The sequence below is a fragment of the Acomys minous genome (genome assembly GCF_964271855.1).
Source record: "Acomys minous genome assembly, chromosome: 2".
Classification (NCBI taxonomy): Eukaryota; Metazoa; Chordata; class Mammalia; order Rodentia; family Muridae; genus Acomys; species Acomys minous.
In genome coordinates this window covers 68440761-68462150 of record NC_140484.1, presented here as the reverse complement: position 1 = coordinate 68462150, position 21390 = coordinate 68440761, and the positions used below count along the sequence as shown (strand labels likewise).

The 21390-nt window shown below is 43.4% G+C and overlaps 1 protein-coding gene across 8 annotated transcripts in view; it reads right to left on the bottom strand.

The window, feature by feature from the left end:
• ATE1 (arginyltransferase 1) overlaps positions 1-21390 on the bottom strand; it is a 122874-nt gene extending 101484 nt beyond the window's left edge. For 2 of the 8 annotated variants that reach the window (XM_084772700.1, XM_084772702.1), the window contains exons 1-6: positions 21217-21390; positions 16741-16804; positions 14069-14131; positions 9109-9212; positions 6840-7076; positions 2836-3059 (exon numbers count right to left, since the gene is read on the bottom strand). In XM_084772700.1, the coding sequence (XP_084628826.1) occupies positions 2836-3059; positions 6840-7076; positions 9109-9212; positions 14069-14131; positions 16741-16804; positions 21217-21301 (777 nt within the window). In that variant the 5' untranslated portion in view covers positions 21302-21390. Of the gene's footprint in view, positions 1-304; positions 434-2835; positions 3060-6839; positions 7077-9108; positions 9213-14068; positions 14132-16740; positions 16805-20693; positions 21183-21216 lie in introns of those variants that run through there. The other 6 variants (XM_084772698.1, XM_084772701.1, XM_084772696.1 and 3 more) reach the window with 5 other exon arrangements.

Below are 21390 nucleotides of genomic sequence, written 5' to 3'. Positions count from 1 at the left end.
CTAGGTGACTTTCCAACATGGATGAAGCATAGCAACACACCAGGGCAAGTACACCTTCGTTTCATGGGTATTAAACTTGAAACTCTGTGACTGATTTGTGGATAAATTTGTCCATACATAGCAGCTTTAAATAAAGGCAACTTCGCATGTGACTTTCTGCTTTGGAATTATGTATGACTGGCACTTAACATGACAATAGTGAATTCACATTTACAGAATGTCCACTCACTCAGTCTCATCATTGTGCAGATATAAACAATAATATAGTACACTTATACTAAGATCTCATACTTGGCCTGCTGACCTGGCTCACAGTTGGTTTATCAGGAGGATCCTTGTGAATAACCATCTGGTAACGCTTATAGACCTGGTAAGACTCCTGAAATGTGGCTTTGAACTGAGGACTGGGTGGAGAAGATCTCACCACCCTCACCTTCAGAAGGAGTTAAAAAACAATGTTCATTAATTCATTCATTGATACAATTCTACAGAATATGCACTACAGAAATTCAACCAAAAAACAAATTTAAAAAAATATTAAAGCATACACATACATTTTAACATTAAAAATCAACTAAGTTAGCAAATGAAGAAAAGTTATTGCTGTAATCTACAGTCTATGTTAAGAAAGCAAAGGAGGAGCCCCTCTGAAGTTAAGCCTCACCTCTGACAAATTAAATATAAATACATCAATCTCTACTGTGAACTGACAGGTTTCTCTTAGCTCTGATAACACAAACACTCTCTAATTTTAGTTGTCCACAACTTACTAAAAACTGCAAATATACCTTTGGGTACCTTTATTCATCATTATTAATTCTAAACCTACAACTGTATAACTATGAAAGGAAATTCTCACAAAGTGTATGCACTTCACTGTAGAGTTAAATGCAGACTCTCATGTTTTCTTTGCACTTACAATGGCAGTATCTTGGGCCTTTCTTTCTGGGCCTTAAATGAGGATAAGTTAAAAATGATAACTGTGTATACTAACGTTTCTCTTAACATTAATTACGAACAGTTAAGATGTACTAGTAAAATAGCAGCAAAAGAAAATTAAATGTAATACAATGAGGGCATAACTGAGCACTTCATGTTGGAAAAGGAAAAAAAGAGTGACACCCAGCAGGTTAACAAGTCACTCACATCCGGAGTACTGCCATATTAGAAGTGTAAATGCTGGGGGCTGAAGAGATGGCTCAAAGGTTAAGAGCACTGTGGGCTCTTTCAAAGGTCCTGAGTTCAATTCCCAGCAACTACATCTACAATGAAATCTGGTGCCCTCTTCTGGCCTGCAGCTGTTACATTCAGGCAGAACACTGTATACTAAATAATAATAAAAAAAAAAAAATGTAAATGCTGATACCTATAGAACTGTTATTAGAAGTATGGTTGATTCCCTGAATACACTACTTATAATCAAAGGATAAAGCCTCTTTGTACTTTACGTAGTTTAGTCAATTCTCTACAATTCTGAAAGGATGAAAGTCAATACCTATATCAAAGTAATAAGAGTTTTAATGGTCAAAGTGGTGAAAATTTGTCTGATAATAACACATCGATAGCAAACCTTTTAACATTTCTGTGTCTGCGTGTGTGGTGCATGCACATGAATGCAAACAGGCCTATGTTTGGGAAGCTGACTGTAACTCCATACTCTACCTCTTAATGCTTGCCACTGAACTAGAAGCGCACCATTTTGGCTAGGTAGGCTGGGTAACAACAGGCTCTGGAGATGTGCCTAAAGCCCACAGAACCGGCATTACAGGCGCACACAGCCATGCTTACATGGGTGCTAGAGACTCAAACTCAGGTCTTCACTCCTCTCCAACTGAGCCATCTCTTCAGCATGAGAATATTTTTACATTGTTATGGTTAATGTTTTAAAAGTAATATTGAAAATTCAATTTGTTGTTGAAATACAAAACAGTTTGGGGAAAATAGGAATTTAGCACAAAAAATATTTTAGCTAAATTGGCTAGGATTTATTAATGAGAAAGATCTGGTAGTTGGGCTGGATAATTTTATATCAACTTGACACAAACTACAGTTATATGAGAGGAGGGAGCCTCAATTGAGAAAAATGCTTCTATAAGATCTGGCTGTAGGGCATTTTTAAATGAATGATTGATAAGGGAGGGTCCAGCCTATTGTGAATGACGCCACCCTGGGCTGCTGGTCCTGAGTTCTTTAAGAAAGCAGGCTGAGCAAGCCATGGGAAGCAAGCCAGTAAACAACACCCTCCACAGCCTCTACATCAGCTCCTTCCTCCAGGACCTGCCCTGCTTGAGTTCCTGTCCTGATATCCTTCAGTGATGGACAATGGTATGGAAATATAGCCAAATAAACCCTTTCCTCCCCAACTGTCTTTTTTGGTCATGATGTTTCATCACAGCAATAGTAACCCTAACTAATACAGTAGTATAAGTTAGTACAGATTTATAGAAATGACACAGGTGCTAAGGACCTGGATTGGAATATTATGATAAACCAATTTGCTTATTTAATACCTAAACTATCTTTTACCATTTTGATTTCTAAAATAAAATTAATTTTACAATATTTTTGTTTTCATGAACTACTTAATTGCAATCAAGTAACACAAAAAGCCTGAGTACCCTTAACACACTTAATAACATGCTATAACTGAATTTTAAAAATAATTTTAATAGTTACCTAAAATATTTTCAAAAGTCCTTAAAGAATTTTCTCATATAGCAATGATTTACTGTAATACAAATGCTAAACACTAAAATATCAATAGGTAAGTATCAGTTTAAGAAAAAGTACCCAACACAAAACAAACACAAGCAGCAACAAAAACCCTCCAAGTACCTCTAACTTGTGTGATGCATTCTCTGGTAAAGACTCAAAAATCAAATCTTCAAGTGACTTGGGCTGGTTAGATTTAGCCTTCGGTAACGATATTGGCTGACCTTGAGCCTGGAAACCCTCAAAGGCTCCAGCTGAGTTCTGCTGCATGAGTTTTAACCTTTTCCTTTCTTTTCGCATTTCCTTTGCTTTTCGACATGGAGGCTTACTCAGATCAGCCCCTTTACCTAAAGAGAATGTCAAAATATTAGACCAATGCCATTTGGCTTTAGATATGTTTCTTCAAGTCTTACAGATTACACAGATTGTCTGAAGACTTCACACTGAAGTTTCACAGATCATTAAAGTTCTTATATTTTTGGTTGTGAGCCTAGCCTTTCACGGCTTAGCCATCCAATAAGTTCTAAGGCAAATTCACACAAACATCTCAAGGCAGCTCTATTGCTGAAAGGCACTCATTTGTTCATCCACTCATGCACTCATTTTAAATATCTGCCCATTTTTCTGCTTCTGCAAGTAGAAACCAACACTTCAAGGATCTTCTACCATTCTGGCCCACATTTTTAGGGACATTCTGAATCCTGAGCAAACTCTGGTTGATGATGGTTGTGGTCTTTCTTTTAACTAAGAATCCTTGCTCAGCCGGGCGTGGTGGCACATAACTTTGATCCCAGCACTCAGGAGGCAGATGCAGGAGGATCTCTGTGAGTTCAAGGCCAGCCTAGTCTACAAATCACATCTAGGGCAGCCAGGGAGGGTTGTTACACAGAGAAACCCAGTCTCAAAAAACAAAATAAACAAACAAAAAGAATCCTTGCTCATTTTAACATAGTTATGTCTCCAATTAGTGCTCACAGAGTTCAGATTAATACATTATTTTCTAACTAAAAGATCATGTACTAACTGAAAGCTCTTTAAAACTATCTGAGTGTGCTGGTTCACCCCTTCAATTCCAGCACTTGGGAGTCTGAGGCAAGTGGACATATTAGCCCTAGGCCAGCCCACAGTGGGCTCTAGCCAGGCCTACATAATCAGAGCTTGTTTCAAAAAACGGAAAAAGTAACCCACAAGGCACAGAGAGTAAAAGACAGTGGAATGCTCAGCCCTAAAGGAAAATTCTGTAGCACACCCTCCTAAGGCTTAGGGATCATTGTGGAGGAGGTGGGGGAACCATTGTAAGAGCCAGTGGCTGTGGATGACTGTAAGAAAACTGTTTTCCAGACACAACAGGGCAGTTACACACAAGATGAGTCAGCATGTGCGAGATCTACGCAAGCTTAAACTAGACAAGAACCCCAACACAGAGAAGGGAGGTGGACACCAGGTGGCAACCGCCCGCTGTGAGAGGGAAGGACAGTCTTAAGGTCTAGAGCCCTGTTAGTTGATTGTCCTCCAGTGTAAGCCACACACCCAAGAATACATGGGCACCACATATCCATACCTGCAATACAGGGCTTCTCACTGATCCTCATCAGTGATTCAACAAAACTAGCTGACCAGCAAGTCCTAGCCATCCTTGTGCCCTGCCTCTTCGGAGTGTTACAGGCACGCTCTGCTATGCCTGCCCTTTTACAGAGGCCCTCAGTATCCGAAAACCTTACCATTGGAGCCAACTCTAAAACTGTTATGTACTACGGGATAAACGAATAGTCATGTGATATTCCAATCTAAGCAACAGCCTAAGGAACCCAGGTTTCCGAGCGTGGAAGAAAGAAGACACAACTGTAAAATCAAAATGAAACTAACTTGTAGAATGAAGAAAACCACAGTCACAAATTTACAAAGACATGTCACTATGAACTCATGACCCCTAACTCTATCCCAGAGAGACCTCAAAAGCAATGACTAAAGTAGGTATAGTAACTCTAATTTACGATCTCTAGCTTTCTGTACAAGAGCACAAGAACAACCTGAGGTACAAGATGACCCAGCAGAATCCTATCAAAGTAAGGGAGCTGCCAGACTCCAAAAGATGCAGATGTCCTTTTTTTTTTTTAATTTTTGAGATGGGTTTCTAAGTATAGTGTACCTCTGGCTGTCATGGACTTGCTTTGTAGACCAGACTGGTCTCAAACTCAGAGATCCACCTGCCTCTGCCTCTGCGTCCCCCGAGTGCTGGGGGATTACAGGTGTGCGCCACTGTGCCCAGCTGGGGGGTTACAGGTGTGCGCCACTGTGCCCAGCTGGGGGGTTACAAGCGTGCACCACTGTGCCCAGCTGGGGGGTTACAGGCGTGCGCCACTGTGACCAGCTGGGGGGTTACAGGCCACTGTGCCCAGCTGGGGGGTTACAGGCCACTGTGCCCAGCTGAGGGGTTACAGGCATGCGCCACTGTGCCCAGCTGGGGGGTTACAGGCGTGCGCCACTGTGCCCAGCTGGGGGGTTACAGGCGTGCGCCACTGTGCTCAGCTGGGGGGTTACAGGCCACTGTGTCCAGCTGGCGGATTACAGGCGTGTGCCACTGTGCCCAGCTGGGGGGTTACAGGCCACTGTGCCTAGCTGGCGGATTACAGGCGTGCGTCACTGTGCCCAGCTGGGGGGTTACAGGCATGCACCACTGTGACCAGCTGGGGGGTTACAGGCGTGGGCCACTGTGCCCAGCTGGGGGGTTACAGGCCACTGTGCCCAGCTGGCGGATTACAGGCCACTGTGCCCAGCTGGCGGATGTCAGTTTTTAAGAGATGCTGCAAAAGCACTGGTAGGCAGCAAAGAAACTCTATTTCAATCCATGAGTTCACAGTATCACAGAAGTCTAACTAGTCACTGTTACATGCTAATGTGACAAATGATAACTAAAAGAATCAAGAATCTATACTACCTTTGAAACTTTATGAAATAAATAGATGAGAGTTTCTTCATGGAAAATCCCAACCAGGAAACATGCAATAAACCATTCAAAATATCAATTACTAAATTCATTTAGGTACCACCCACTCTATTTTCACTAAGGAACCCAGGCATTGTGCATTTCCTGAAAGAACATGCAAGCACCCCTAAAGTACCCTTATCTGTTCTCAAATAAATAATTAACTAATCTGATTAAGATTTTTCCCCCAAGAGCCGGGCATGGTGGCGCACGCCTTTAATCCCAGCACTTGGGAGGCAGAGGCAGGCGGATCGCTGTGAGTTTGAGGCCAGCCTGGTCTACAAAGTGAGACCAGGACAGCCAAGGCGACACAGAGAGACCCTGTCTCGAAAAACCAAAAAAAAAAAAAAAAAAAAAAAAAAGATTTTTCCCCCAAACCAGGTGTGGTAGCTAGAACAGGCCTTTAATCCCAGCATTCGGTTGGCAGAAACAGGCTGGTCTCTGATTCAAGGCCAGCCTGTCTACAGAGTGAGTCCAGGACAGCCAGAGCTATAGAGAGAGACCCTGTCTTGAAAAGCCAAATCTAGCCAGGCAGTGGTGGAGCATGCCTTTAACCCCAGCACTCGGGAGGCAGACAGATGTATCACTGTGAGTTCGAGGCCAGCCTGGTCTAAAAGTGAGTCCAGGACAGCCAAGGCTACACAGAGAAACCCTGTCTCAAAAAACAAAAACAAAGAAAAAGAAAAAGAAAACCCAAATTTAAGGTGGATGTGGTGATGCATACCTTTAATCCTAGCACGGGGGAGGTAGAGGCAGGTGGGTCACTATGAGTTCAAGGCCAGCATGGTCTACACACCCACCCAAAAAAAAAGAGAACCCAAATTTAAGCTGGGGAGGCAAATCTCTTTGAGTTTGAGGCCAGAAAAACCGAAAAAGGAACCAAGTGTGGTGATGCACACCTTTAATGCCAGCACTCAAGAGACAGGCAGATTACTGTGAGTTTGAAACCAGCCTGGTATACTGTCTCGAAAAAACAAAAATAAAAATAAAAAAGGAAGCCCAAAAGGAAAAAAAAAGAAGACCCAAATTTTTAAAAAGAAAAGATTCTTACTGCCACCCCACCCCACCCCCAAAGAAAATAACACAAGAAAATTAACCCAAGTCTCTAGGCATAACTGATACAAAATACACACTCCGCTACCTGGCTGAGGACCACCGTGAACTTTGATGGAACGCGACGGTTCACCAGAGCCCAGCTTCTCCTCTATGGCTTCTGGATGAATTAACTCTTGAGCTCCTTCTTTCTTCTTCTCTTCACTCTCCATGCTTACTTTGAGGTCACTACTGAGTGTTTTAAGATCACATTTTATATCCAACTTGTTTATTAATGCAAAATCACCAGCAACAGCATCCTCCATCGTAGAATCCATAGGCTCATCTACAAATGAGGAAAGAAAAGAAAGAAAGCCCATCGTAAGCTTTGACACATTATTCGATATATTTAAGATTATATAATTGAGCCGGGCATGGTGGCGCACACCTTTAATCCCAGCACTCGGGAGGCAGAGGCAGGTGGGTCGCTGTGAGTTCAAGGCTAGCCTGGTCTACAAAGTGACTCCAGGACAGCCAAGGCTACACAAAGAAACCCCGTCTCAAAAAAAAAAAAAAAAGATTATATAATTGAAAAAAAAAATTATACAGCTGTAAGTAACATTGTTACTGCAGTGTGTCTGCCAAATCCATCTCCTGCCTTCCAAAGCAAGGGAGCTACTCCACCTGAGACATGGCTCTCTAGCAGAATGGACCAGTTATTGTGCCAGCTGTGGACAAGCTCCCAGTGATGGAATATACCCAACTGATAGAGCTAATTTTGTCTCACTGAAATAAAATTGTGATTTCCCCCTTGGCCTCCTATGAAATCATTTTTAGACACATTTGAGAAGCCCATAACAAGTTAAACAAAGAGCCAAATGTACAAACCACGTGAAAACAGACAATGATCAATTTATGTATAGACTGTGATTTCTGGACACCAAAAGAAATTCAAAACTTATTTAATTCTTATAATTATGTACATATAATACTCCATTAGAGCTGCACCAAAACTATTTCCAAGGCTCTAATTAGCACTTGACCTCTAAAGCCAAGCCTCCTGACCTCTTTGATGACCCCAGCTCAGGCAGGCCTGCTCCAAGTTATCTATTCAGGACGGTGCATGGAGCCAAAGACCTTACCTGTTGGGCTGGCCGTTGTCTCTCCAGTGCCTAAGACAGTGACCACAACACCCACCCGCATTCAGAACCTACTTGTGGAATGAATGAATGAGCTAAGGCTGGGTAGGGAGTACCCAGGACTAAGTGCTCCCTATGGCAGTGAGAAAGACACTCCCCAATCTTACACTGCCCACATTAGGCATCACTTACAAGAGAACTTAAAGGTTTGAAAGTTAAAAGACTAAAAGAAAATATGAAAAAGTAAAATAAATTAAATGGTACTAATAATCTTTTAGGTATAGGGAAGACACTGATAATTTAAAATTGATCAGAAAACTAGGAATTTTATAAAATACTATTTAGTAAGCAAAACATTTTTTAACTGTGCATGTGTCATGCATGGTCTTCACGTGGAGGACAGAGGACAACTTTCAGGAGCCGCTCACTGCCTTCTCCCTAGTTGTAAATGAGGGTCTCATTTTTTTTTTCCTGCTGCTGTGCTGTGTGCCCCTGGCATGTGTCCTGGACTGTAAGCTTGGGGCAATTCTTTCACCTCAGGCTCCCATGCCCACTAGGAATGCTGGAATACCGCTGGTTTGTTACCTGGATCCCAGCATCCAACTCAGGTAGTCAGGCTGCACAACTAGTACTCTTACCTACTGTGTCGTCTCTCCCTGGCCCGAGTGCTCTGCACTCAGTAAAGTTCCTGTTCAACCTTGTGTATACTCATTTGGGCATTTGCTCCTCTACATACATGACAAGGACATCATTAGAACCAAGTCACATGGGTTGTCAAAGCATTTGAATAAAAAAATATCTCGACTGAAAAAAATCACAACTTAATAATGACCTTCAGTTTTCTTTCAAAGACAGACTCCCAGTGTGTATTTCCTACATCCTTACTTGCAGTCTAGTGAGATAAATAGCAGTGTCACTATGTCAGTGACCTTAGGGGACTAGTATACGGTAATATCATAGGAACCTCCTTCCCTACCTGACAGAGTCAGACATGTCAAAGTGGGAGCCTTTGAAAGATACATTAATGGCGGGCAGTGGTGGCGCACGCCTTTAACCCAGGCACTTGGGAGGCAGGGGCAGGTAGATCTCTGAGTTTGAGGCCAGCCTGGTCTACAAAGAATATTCCAGGATAGCCAAGGTTACACAGAGAAACCCTATCTCAAAAAACTAAAAAAAAGAAAAATAAATAAGGATACATTAACTTACAGTAAATAGTTTCCAGACCAGATCTCATCTTACCCTCACAATTGCCTTTTGAAATCTCTCCTTTAGCCAGAAATTTCAGCATTTTTTTCAAAACTTTCTTGTGAGACTTCGATGGCTGAAAGTGTAAAGAACGACACCTATAAAAGCAAACAAATATTTTAAGAGTGAACTAAATCCTTTAAAGAAAGAAATTATGAAAGATATCAGAAGATGTAAAGATCTCCCATGCTCATGGACCAGTAAGAATGACATAGTAAGCCGGGCGTGGAGGCGCACGCCTTTAATTCCAGCACTTGGGAGGCAGAGGCAGGCGGATCGCTGTGAGTTCGAGGCCAGCCTGGTCTACAAAGTGAGTCTAGGACAACCATGGCTAACACAGAGAGACCCTGTCTCGGAAAAGAAAAAAGGAAAAAAAAAAAGACTTATTTATTTATTATGTATAGTGTTCTGTCTGCACATACACATACACGCCAGAAGAGGGCACCAGTCTCACTCTAAATAGTTGTGAGCCACTATGTGGTTGCTGGGAACTGAACTCAGGACTTCTGGAAGAGCTCTTAACCGCTGAACCATCTCTTCAGCCCCCATTTCTTTTAAAGATTTTTTTTTTTAAACAACACAATTTTTTATAGACCTTGAGGGAACAATTTTCAACTTCATATGAAAAAATTTAAAAACCAGGATAGCTAAAACAATCTTATACAATAAAAAAACTTCTGGAGGTATTACCATCAGTGATTTCAAGCTTTACTACAGAGCAATAGTAATAAAAACCACATGGTAGTGGCATGAAAACAGGTTGATGAAGGGAATCGAGTTGAAGACCCAGAAATAAATGCACACACCCATGGACACTTGATTTTTAGGGGTTTTTTTTTTCGTGGTGGTGGTGGTGGTTTTGGGGTGTTTTTGTTGTTGTTGTTGTTGTTGTTGTTGTTGGGTTGGTTTTTTGTTTTAGTTGGTTGGTTGGTTGGTTTTTTGTCTTGTTTTTTCAAGACAAGATTTCTCTGTGTAACAGCCCTGGCTGTCCTGGAACTCACTTTGTAGCCCAGGCTGGCCTCGAACACAGAGATATCCGTCTGCCTCTGCCTCCGGAGTGCTGGGATTAAAGGCGTGCGCCAACACCGCCCAGCCAACACTTGATTTTTTTTACCAAGAAGCCAACAGCACACAATGGAAAGAAGAGAGAGCATCTTCAACAGATGACCCTGGTCTAGCTGGGTGTCTGCACACAGAAGAATGAAAATAGATCCCTATCTATCGCCTTGCCCAAAAATCAAGTCCAACTGGGTCAAAGACTTCAACATAAAACCGGAAACATTAAATCTAATTAATAGAAGAGAAAGTGGGGGATAGCCTTGAACTCATTGGCACAGGAGACATCTTCCAACAGAACACCAACAACTCAGGCTCTAAGATGAACAATTAATACATGGGACGTCACGAAACTGAAAAGCTTCTTTCGGTAAGGCAAAGGACATTGTCAACAGACAAAATGGCAGAATGGGAATGGGAAAAGACCTTCACCAACAGAAGGCTAATATCCAAAATATATAGAGAACTCAAGAAATTAAAAACTAACAAACCAAATAACCCAGTTAAAAAATGGGATAAAGAGTCAGGTGATGGTGGCGCACACCTTTAATCCCAGCACCTCGGAGGCAGAGGCAGGTGGATCTCTGTGAGTTTGAGGCCAGCCAGAGCTGTTACACTGAGAAACCTTGTCTCAAGAAAACCAAAAAAACAAAAACAAAAACAAAAAACAGAGGAATCTCTAATAGCTGAGAAGCACTTAAAGAAATGTTCAACAGGGGCTGGAGAGATGGCTCAGAAGTTAAGAGCACTGGCTGTTCTTCCAAAGGTCCTGAGTGTAATTCCCAGCAACCACATGGTGGCTTACAACCATCTATAATGAGATTTGGTACCTTCTTCTGGCAGACAGAACATTGTGTACATAATAAATAAATAAATAAATGCTTAAAATTTAAAAAAAAAAAAAAAAGAAAAAGAAATGTTCAACATCCTGCTGGGCATGGTGGCACACACCTTTAATCCCAGCACTTGGGAGGCAGAGGCAGGTGGATCACTGTGAGTTCAAAGCCAGCTTCGTCTACAAAGTGAGTCCAGGACAGCCAAGGCTAACATAGAGAGACCCTGTCTCAAAAAACAAAACAAACAAACAAAAAATGCTCAACATCCTTAGTCATCAGGAACATGCAAATCCAAAAAACTATGCGATTCCATCTTATACCCTCAGAATAGCTAAAATCAAAAACTCAAATGACAGCACATGCTGCTGAAGATGTGGAGCAAGGGGAACATTCCAACATTGCTAGTGGGAGTTCAAATTTGTACAACCACTTTGGAAATCAATCTGGTGGTTTCTCAGAAAATTGGGAATAGTTCTATCTTAAGACCCAGCTACAGCTGGACATGGTGCGCCACACCTTTAATCCCAGCACTCAGGAGGCAGAGGCAGGTGGATCGCTGTGAGTTCAAGGCCAGCCTGATCTACAAAGTAAATCTAGAACAGCCAAGGCTACACAGAGAAACCATGTCTTAAAAAACCAAAAGAAGACCCAGCCACACCACTCCTGGGCATATACCCGAAAGATGTTCTGTCATACCACAAGGACATTTGCTCAATTATGTTCAGCTTTGTATGTAACAGCAAGAAACCAAAAACAACCTAGATGTCTCTCAATCAAAGAATGGATAAAGAAAACGTGGTACGTTTACACATACGAATTACAAGTAGTTACGAATACTACTCAGCTATTTAAAAACAAGAATATCATGAAATTTGCAGGCAAACGGACGGAACTAGAAAATATCACCATGAGTGGGGTAAGCTAGACCCAGAAAGACACCCAGAAATGGGATGTACTCATTTATAAGTGGATATGTGCCATCAGCCATTAGCCATTAGGCCAAAGTATGGGATAGCTATGCTATAATTCACAGACCCAAAGAAGCTTAATTACAGGGAGGGCTCAAGGAAGGATGCTTGAATCTCACACCGAAGGGGAAATAAAATAGACATCTAAAATGGATGGATGGAGGAAACTGGTAGGAGAGGGGTTGGGGAAGGTGGGGATTGGTTATGAGGGGAGAGGGCTGGAAGTGAAAACAGAAATCATTGGGAGGTCATCTCTGGGATGGGGGAGGCTCCTGGGAGTCTATGGGGTGACCCTAGCTGGGGATAGAGAGCCCGAAGGGGCCACCTCCTGTAGCCAGGCAGGACTTCCAGTGGAGGGCAAGACCTTCGACCCAAGATTTGTCCTGCCTACAACAAGTGCAGGGATAAAGATGAAGCCAACCAATGAAGGGCCCAACTTGCGACCCCATGCGAGAGACCCAGTCTCTGACACTATTAATGCTATGCTTGCAGACAGGAGCCTTGCCTGACTGTCTTCTGAGAGGCTTCAACCAGCAGCTGATGGATGCAGAGACCCACAGTCAATCAATAGGCTGGGCTCAGAAGAGTCTTTGGAAGAGTGGGAGGAAAGACTGACAGAGCTGGAGGGGTCAGGGACACCACAAGAAGACTTACAAAGTCAACTAAACTGGGACCACAGTGGGAGTGGTGGGAGGCTCAGAGAGACTGAACCACCAACCAAAAACCATGCACAGACTGGACCTAGGTCCCCTACAGATATATAGCAGATGTGCAGCTTGGTTTTCATGTGAGTCCCCTAACGACTAGAGTGGGGGGCTGGCTCTGATTCTGCTGCCTGCCTTTGAATTCCCATAGCTGGTCTGCTTTGTCTGGCCTGAGTGGGAAAGGATACATGCCCTTAGTCCTGCTGTGGCTTTGATGTACCAGGGTGAGTTGGTCTCCTTCTCTACAGAGAAAGAGATGAAGGGGTGTGAGGGTGAGATTGCGGGTGGGCAGGGCAGGGGAGGGGGGGTGGGTGGAGGTGGCGGCCACGGGATGCAATCAGGCTAAAAAGTGAATGAATAAATAAATCTAAAAAAAAAAAAAAACAAGGAAAAAGAATGGCACCAGGCATGGTAGCGCACGCCTTTAATCCAAGCACTCAGGAGGCAGAGGCAAGCAACTCTCTGCGTTCAGGGCCAGCCTGTTCTACAAAGTGAGTTGCAGGATAGACATGACTGTTGTACAAAAACAAACAAACAAACAAACAAACAAACCCTATCTCAAAAAACAAAAACACTCCTATATAAATACTGTATGTTTTCTTTTATACATGGATCATGGATGTCCCTTTTAAGCCTTCAATAGGCATGCTACAGCCCATATAACCATAGAGGGTAGGTATCCAGAAAGGGACTAGGGAGAAAAGAAGGGGATGTCCCAAGAAAAGAGAAATAGAATATACATTATGGAGGACAGTGGGGAAACTGACTAGGAGGATTAAATGGGAAGAGGAAGGGATAAGCAGGGTAAGAGGGGAATGTGAGGGGTCATATGACAGTAGCTTCCTAAAACATAAACATATATGAAAGACATAATATCAATAGAGTCACCAAATAGTGAAGACAAAGACCCCCAACCAGACATCTTTTGCCACCAAATGAAACCATACAGTGACAGTGAGTGCACTGCATCCAGTCGAGTCGCTGACCAAAGGCTTCCATAAGACCCAGCTGTAGGCTGGGCGTGGTGGAGCATGCCTTTAATCCCAGCACTCGGGAGGCAGAGGCTGGTGGATCTCTGTGAGTTCGAGGCCAGCCTGGTCTACAAAGGGAGTCCAGGACAGCCAAGGCAACACAGAGAGACCCTGTCTCAAAAAACCAAAAAAAAAAAAAAAAAAGACCCAGCTGTAGGGCACTTTTTCATATCATCTTTGTACTAGGACTAATTAAACAACACTAGAATCTACTTCAATGTGTGACTATCACATCAATATGTCTAAAGGACAACTCATTTACTTTCCTTTTCCTTATGTCTAACTAAAGTAAAAATAGCATTTTAAAAGCCTAAGATTCTGCTTTAAATATACAAAATGTTTTCATTGTAGATCCTTACCTTATTGTATACTGAGGACAGCATGTTTGATTCATGATAGGCTTGTACACATACTTCCCGCTTCTAAAATTATAAAAATAACTTGTTAATTTCTGATATACTTTTCACATGTATCAAAATAGATTAGAAAAAAAAAGTACAAATCTAGTCAATAGCATAAAAAAACAACTTTTTCTTTCCTAGACCTCATCAGGCATAGTACAGGTCAGTGTTCTCAATTACATTCTCACCAGCACCTGCACCTTCAATGGCTTCCTCTACTACTACAGCAGTACCACAGGGACAGTAAAAGGGCCTGTGGAGAAGCTGGAGCGTTGGCTATGAACATTACTGCTTTTCCAGAGGACCCAAGTTCAGTTCCCTGCGCCCAAACCCCATTACTTCAGCTCCAGAGGCTCCAACACCTCTGCCTCTGCAGGTACCTGCATTCACATGTACATGCCACCATACAGACACACCCATACACCTAATATTTAAAATAATAAATATCTTTTAAAATGTTGGTGATGCTGTGGGACTGATGGACCATGCTTAGGATGACACATATACCAAGTGCCAGCGTCAAGTACCACAAAACCAGCCTCACTTACAGGCACTGCAGACCTGTTAGTAGTAGAACTACTCAATCATTTTTCAAGCCAGTCATTTTAGACTATTTCCCTAATTCACCTCTCTATTCTACAAAAAGATTTCTACATATAAAATATATCTAGATTTGTCCTCTCCTCGTGGGCACTCAGATACAAGTCCTTGCTTACTCTCTGGAACTCTGTATTCCCGCCTCCATGAGTAGCCTCTCAAATACCTCTCTAACATATAAGTGGGCCTTCTGGTCATCACACTGCTCTCATAGATAGACAATCCCTGAACGGCTCCTTCTTACCTTAAAGATGATCGTCATTATGTTATCCAAAGTCCTTCAACATCTGACCTCCATGTACATTTTGAGACTCACATTAAATGTAACAAACAACTAACATTTTAACTGAGTGTTCAACGCTAGCTTTAGAGAACACTGGCATTCAGCACTTAACGCTCACTATCACATTTATATAAGAAACTCTGAGCCGGCCGTGGTGGCACACGCCTATAATCCCAGCACTTGGGAGGCAGAGTCAAGCCGATCGCTGTGAGTTCGAGGCCAGCCTGGTCTACAAAATGAGTCCAGGACAGCCAGGGCTACACAGAGACCTTGTCTCGAAAAAAAATAAATAAATAAAATAAAATAAACAACAACAACAACAAAAACTCTGCTAAAAGTCACTTTAAAATAACCATCCAGCCAGGCTTGGTGGCACACACCTTTAATCCCAGTGCTCAGGAAGTAGACACAGGTCTACACAAGAGTACCAGACCAGTCGGGGTACATAATACACCTGACTCAAAATATGTATAAACAGTTACAGAATGGATGCGTGCATGTGTGTCAGACAATCTTGGGTCAGTGAGACGGCTCCACGGATGAAGGCACTGGCTGCACAGACTCATGGCTTGATCTGATCCGCAGAACCCACATGGTAGAAGACCACCTCCCTCAGCCTGTCCTCTATCTACAAACACACTGTAATACATAAGCCATCCAAACACAAGTAGGTTTAAAAAAAAAAAGGTGGAAGGAAAGAAAGAAAGAAATTTTAAAAAGACAATCTAGGAACTTGGAAGATGCCTCAGATCCCCAAAACCAGGTAGCCATCTGTAGTGCTGGCTTACAGGAGGCAGAGATAGGGACTCCCTAGCACAAACTGGCTAGCCCAACTAGCCAAAATGGCACTAACTTTGGGTAGGGTGAGGGAGCCTGCTACAATATACAAGGTGCTGAGCAATCAAGGGAAATTTCTGAAATCAACCTCTACATACATGTACACCCAAACAACACACAGAAAAACAAGAAGTGAATCTAGAAAACAATCAAAACTCAGTAAGAAGCCAGCAAAAGAGATCATCAGGAAAAGGTGTTTGCTACCAAGTACTGTGTACAGGTGTGCTCTCTCTCTCTCGTCCACCCCCATTCACACACACGTTTATATATATATATATAGAAAACAATTAAGTGAGTGCCAAGTACCATCAAAAAATTACATTAATTTTTGTTTTCTGTTTTTGAGACAGGCTCTCACCGTGTACCCCTTGGCTGGCCTGGAGCTCACTATGAGGACCAGGCTAGTCTCAAATTCACAGAGATCTACATACCTCGGCTTCTGAGTGCCAGGATTACAGGCATGGGACACCATATTCAGCAAAAATTAGTATTAATTTTATAAGATGATAAAGGCACTGTGTATAAGTTAAAAGGAAAAATTTTTCTTCTCAGATATATATGTACCAATATGCCTTCTGCAATAATAATCAACATGTAATCTGCTGTCAAATGCTTTGGAGGGAGGGAGAGCAGAGAATTAGTGAAAGACCAGAATAATTCCAGCAACCGTCAGAGGTTAGTAAGACACACACAAGGTTCATTATAATGTATTTTGCTCTATGCATATTTTTTTTAACTTTGCGAGTAAATTTCTGAGAACAAATCACTACACAAAAGAATATAACAAACTCTCTTAAACTTTTTCTTAAACTTCCTTACACAGTAAGAAAATATTCTGAAGGCAATTCTCTCTGTGCAGTTATAAGAACAATTGAGCAATATAGAAGAAAGCATCTGTGTTGAAGAACTTTACCTTCTCCATCCTCGGTCTATAAGATCCTGATAATCTTGTACTGTCATGGAATGTGCCCACATGCCTGAAAAAGTAAGGACCCTGTTAATTCCAGCATGCATTGCCTTCTTTTTAAAATTCTAAGTGCTCTCTAAAAGAAAAAAGGGGCGTGAGGCTGAGGCAGGCAGACTGCTATGAGTTGGAGGTCAGGCCAGCCTGGTCTACAAAGTGAGTCCAGGACAGCCAAGGCTAACACAGAGAGACCCTGTCTAAAAAATAAAAAAAAGTAAAAAAAAAAAAAAACCAGGTGTAGTCAAACTCCCAAGGCAGAGATAGATGGATCTCTGTGCATTCTAGGCCAGCCAGGACTACCTAGTTTGAACCTATGAAAAAATAAATTAAAAATAGAAATGGCAAATTTAAACTAAAATTCTAAAACATTCACATCAGAGTATAATGAAAAGTTTGCATACACTTTACGCTTAACATAACACACACAATATAAACAAAAATAAGATTAATTCTAAAATAGGAGTGGTGATGCAAACCTGTAATCCCAGAATTCAGGAGATAAATGCAGGTAGAAGCAGATGGAATAAGAGTTTAAGAACAAAAAAAAAAAAAGAGTTTAAGACCAGCCTCATCTATAATAAATTTGAAACCAACCTGAGTAACATAAAACCCTGTGTCAGAAAAAAAAAATTAAATCAGGTATAGTGGCCCAGGCCTTTGATCCTAGCACTCAAAAGGCAGAAGCAGGAAGATCTCTATGAGTCTATGAGTTCAAGGCCAGCCTTGGCTACATAATGAGTCCAGGGCAGCCAGGGCAGCAAAAGAGATACCCTGACTCAAAACAGGAACAACAACAAAAATCTAACTAAAGAACCAAATATATCAAAAGTGATTCCAACTCCATTTAACTAAGGATTAATAAATAGTCTCTGACATCAATTAAATTCTCACTGGAATTGGACTTCATCACACAAACTTTTCTCCACTGAGTTAACACACTGGTCTCACCTATTTGAGAGTTGTCATCAGTTTGCCTTCAATTACTGTGATAAGCACCAGAAAGGGCTTATTTCATCCTACAGCTTACAATCCATCACGAAGGCTAGCCAGGGCAAGAGATGGAAGCAGGACCCTGGAGGCAGGTACATTCTGGAGGCAGGAACTGAAGCAGAGGTCAAGGGGGAATGCTGCTTACTGGCTTGCTCTCCATGGCTTGCTTAAACTGGTTTCTTGGATATGCCAGTACCCTTTGCCCAGAGGTGGCACCAGCCACAGTGAGCTGGGCTCTCCTACATCAGTCACTAAACCAGAAATGCCACAAAAGACTTAACTACAGGCCGGGCGTGGTCTGTACACTCGGGAGGCAGAGGCAGACGGATTGCTGTGAGTTCGAAGCCAGCCTGGTCTACAAAGTGAGTCCAGGACAGCCAAGGCTATACAGAGAAACCCTGTCTCAAAAAACCAAAAAAAAAAAAAAAGACTCAACTACAGGCCAGTGGGAATAGAGTCATTTTCTCGGTTGAGGTTTTCTCTCCCGGGTGACTCTAGCTTGTGTCAAGCTAACAGAAAAGTAACCAGCACAAAGGTATGTTAGTTCTAATAACTGATATGCATATAATATGTACAGCACAGGCTTGATCACTGAAAATAAGACAAACGCCAGGCATGGTGACACACAGCTGTAATAATCCCAACACTGGAGGAGGCAGACAGAGGCAGGCAGATCTCTGTGAGTTCAAGGCCAGCCTGGTCTACAAAGCAAGTCCAAGACAGCCAGGGCTACACACAGAGAAACCCTGTCTCTCGATAGATAGATAGATAGATAGATAGATAGATAGATAGATAGATAGATAGATAAAAATAGGGCAAGCATATACCAAAATACTCATTCAACGCAAATAAAGTGACAGTAACTCAGATCCCAAGGGAACAAAACTATGATGACGGCAGGCACTCTGACATTATCAGTAAATGGAATAACTATGGCACTATGGGGGGGATGATGAGGACCAACAGGTAAAAAGTATAACTGAACTAAAGTTTTAGAATACAGGGAGATTTTTTTTCCCTTCCTTTTGTAAATTTGGGAAATTGTATCAGAGACTCAATGGCATGCAGGAGGGGAGAAAATGGTGTCAGCGTCCAAAAAAAGAAAGTCAGTAAGCCGGTTCTTCCATGACCTCTGCTTTAGTCCCTGGCCCAAGAGTCCCGCCTCCACTTCCTGCCCTGAGTTTCCTTCGTGATGGATTGTAAAATGTAAGATGAAATAAACCCTTTCCTCCCCAAACTGCATTTGATCCTGGTGTTTACCACAGCAATAGAAAGCAAACTGGCGACAACTTTCAAACGGCAGTCGCTCTCTGATAACCAAAAAGTTACTCCGAGCCTCAAATTAACCCTCTGTGACTTAAGGTTAGTCAGCCCTACAATAGCAGTAACAGTCATCAGACAGAAGGGTGCCTTGCAGTAAAGATGAAACTGAAACGTTAGACGTTTATAGTTACTTCTGTAGATGAAAAGACTTTTCTTTAGCAAATCTTGAAATACAAAACATTTATTGGCCAATTTTCTTATACAATTACTGGGGGGGGGCAGGAGAGGTGATAAAGTCCTCTCTATTAAAGTATTAGCTTCAGTCACATTTATTCTAACACTGGTATACAGATACCACAGTCCGAATATAAAAGTCCTGAAAAAGAATAGCACTTCTACCACTCAACCGCAGCCGCTGTCACTGCTTGTCCTGCTTTCTTGAGCCTTATTCCTCTCAGCTGTCACGTGTGTACCATCTGCGTCCTGTTTATTTTTATTTAACCCTATGCTGTGAGAATTTTTCCACTTCACTGGTCTTCGTAATCGGTGCTTTTTTTTTTTTTTAAGATTTATTTATGTAAGTATACAGTGTCTGCCTGCACGTGTGCTTGCAGGCCAGAAGAGGGCACCAGACCTCATTATAGACGGTTGTGAGCCACCATGTAGTTGCTGGGACTCGAACTCAGAACCTTTGGAAGACCAGCCGATGCTCTTAACCCCTGAGCCATCCCTCCAGCTCCACCTCCAATCCGTACTTCTAATGATTGTGTAACTGTCTACTCAAGACCGCAGCTCACCTAGTAACACACTTTCCCCTAATAAACACTTTTAATGAATCCATAAACCAGCACACCATAGAAAACCACTGACAGTCTTTCAAAATGAACAAATGTCTAACCCCCAATTTATATTTTCATAGTTACTTTGCTTTCTACCTTCTGGATGATTCTAAATGGTCCATCCTACATGACATCCACATCAATCATGACACAGCAGACAGAAAGTATGATGTTCTGTGTGCCAACAAAACTTCCTTAAGATTCTTTAAGAATGCTAGCCAGCAGTGGTAGCTCAGGCCTTTAGTTCCAGCACTCGGGAGACAGAGACAGGCGGATCTCTGAGTTCGAGGCCAGCCTGGTCTACAGAGTGAGTTCCAGGACAGCCAGGGCTACACAGAGAAAGCCCGACTCGGAAAACCAAAAGAAAAAGAAAAGAACCCTAAATCCTGACAAAACACGGTGTGTTGACTTTCTTGTGGTCTTCGAGGTGGGTTGACACAATCACAGGGTATGAATACCTGGATTTTTTTTTTTAATCAAAGTTATCAAGCGGACCTCGGTTTCCAGTACGTTCTCTCAGGACACACATTATATTCAAAGACGACAGTGCGCAGGTGTGCACGCACTCGCACCTCTGCCCAGGCAGCAGGAGGCCTCGGCTGTCCAGCATCCAGCTCAGAGGGGCGGGGATGCGGGGCAGCCATCAGCTCGAAGGCATCTTCCCGTCCGCCGACCAGCAAGCAGTTTGCAGCCGGGAGGCAAGGCGGAGCACACCCCCTCAGGCTGCGGCCACCCGAGTCCCTCCAGCGCCACCATCGCAAACCCCGAAGGCAGCCGTGGGACCTGGCTTCCCACGCCCGCCTCACTCACCAGTGGAGACACTGCCCGAGTTACTCTTGCAGTAGCCGCAGTGGAAGGCGGACTGGCTCTCAAAATATTCTACGAGGCTAGGCGAAGGGGAGCTCCAGGAAGCCATCTCCTCGGCTCCGCCTGCGCTGTGCTACCCGGGACCAACGCAGACGCCGCCGCCTTCGCCTCCGCCTCCGCCAGCCCACAGTGCAGCGCGCGCGCCTCGGAAGGCCCCCGCGAAGCCGCTGGAGCGCTCGCGGGCCGGAAACACCTGGCACCCTTCCTGCCTGGCGCCGCCCGCGCCATATTGACTAAGGGCAGCTTTCCGCTATTTCCGTTCCTCCTCTGTGAGGGGCCACTATCTTCTGGGAGGGATGAGGCGGGAAGACGGAGAAGGGAAGGAGACAGGCTCGGGAGAGACCAATGGGACCACAGGAAGCTACCAGTGACCTACGACCTCTACCCGCGATAGAAACCTGCCAGGACGTAGCGAGAGCCTGGCAGCGGGAGGCGGTCCCGGCCACCCGGATGGCGGGACACTCACCACATGACGCCTTGCCCTCCATGGACTCGCAGTAGCCACAGTAGTAGCCGGCCTTCAGGCCCTTGTATTCCACCACCGAGGCCATGGCGGCCGCTGCACGCTTGAGGGTCGGCCACGCGTCTCGGCGCCTGTAGACGACTTCGGCAGAGCGCGGGGTGGGGGTCGGGGGTGAGG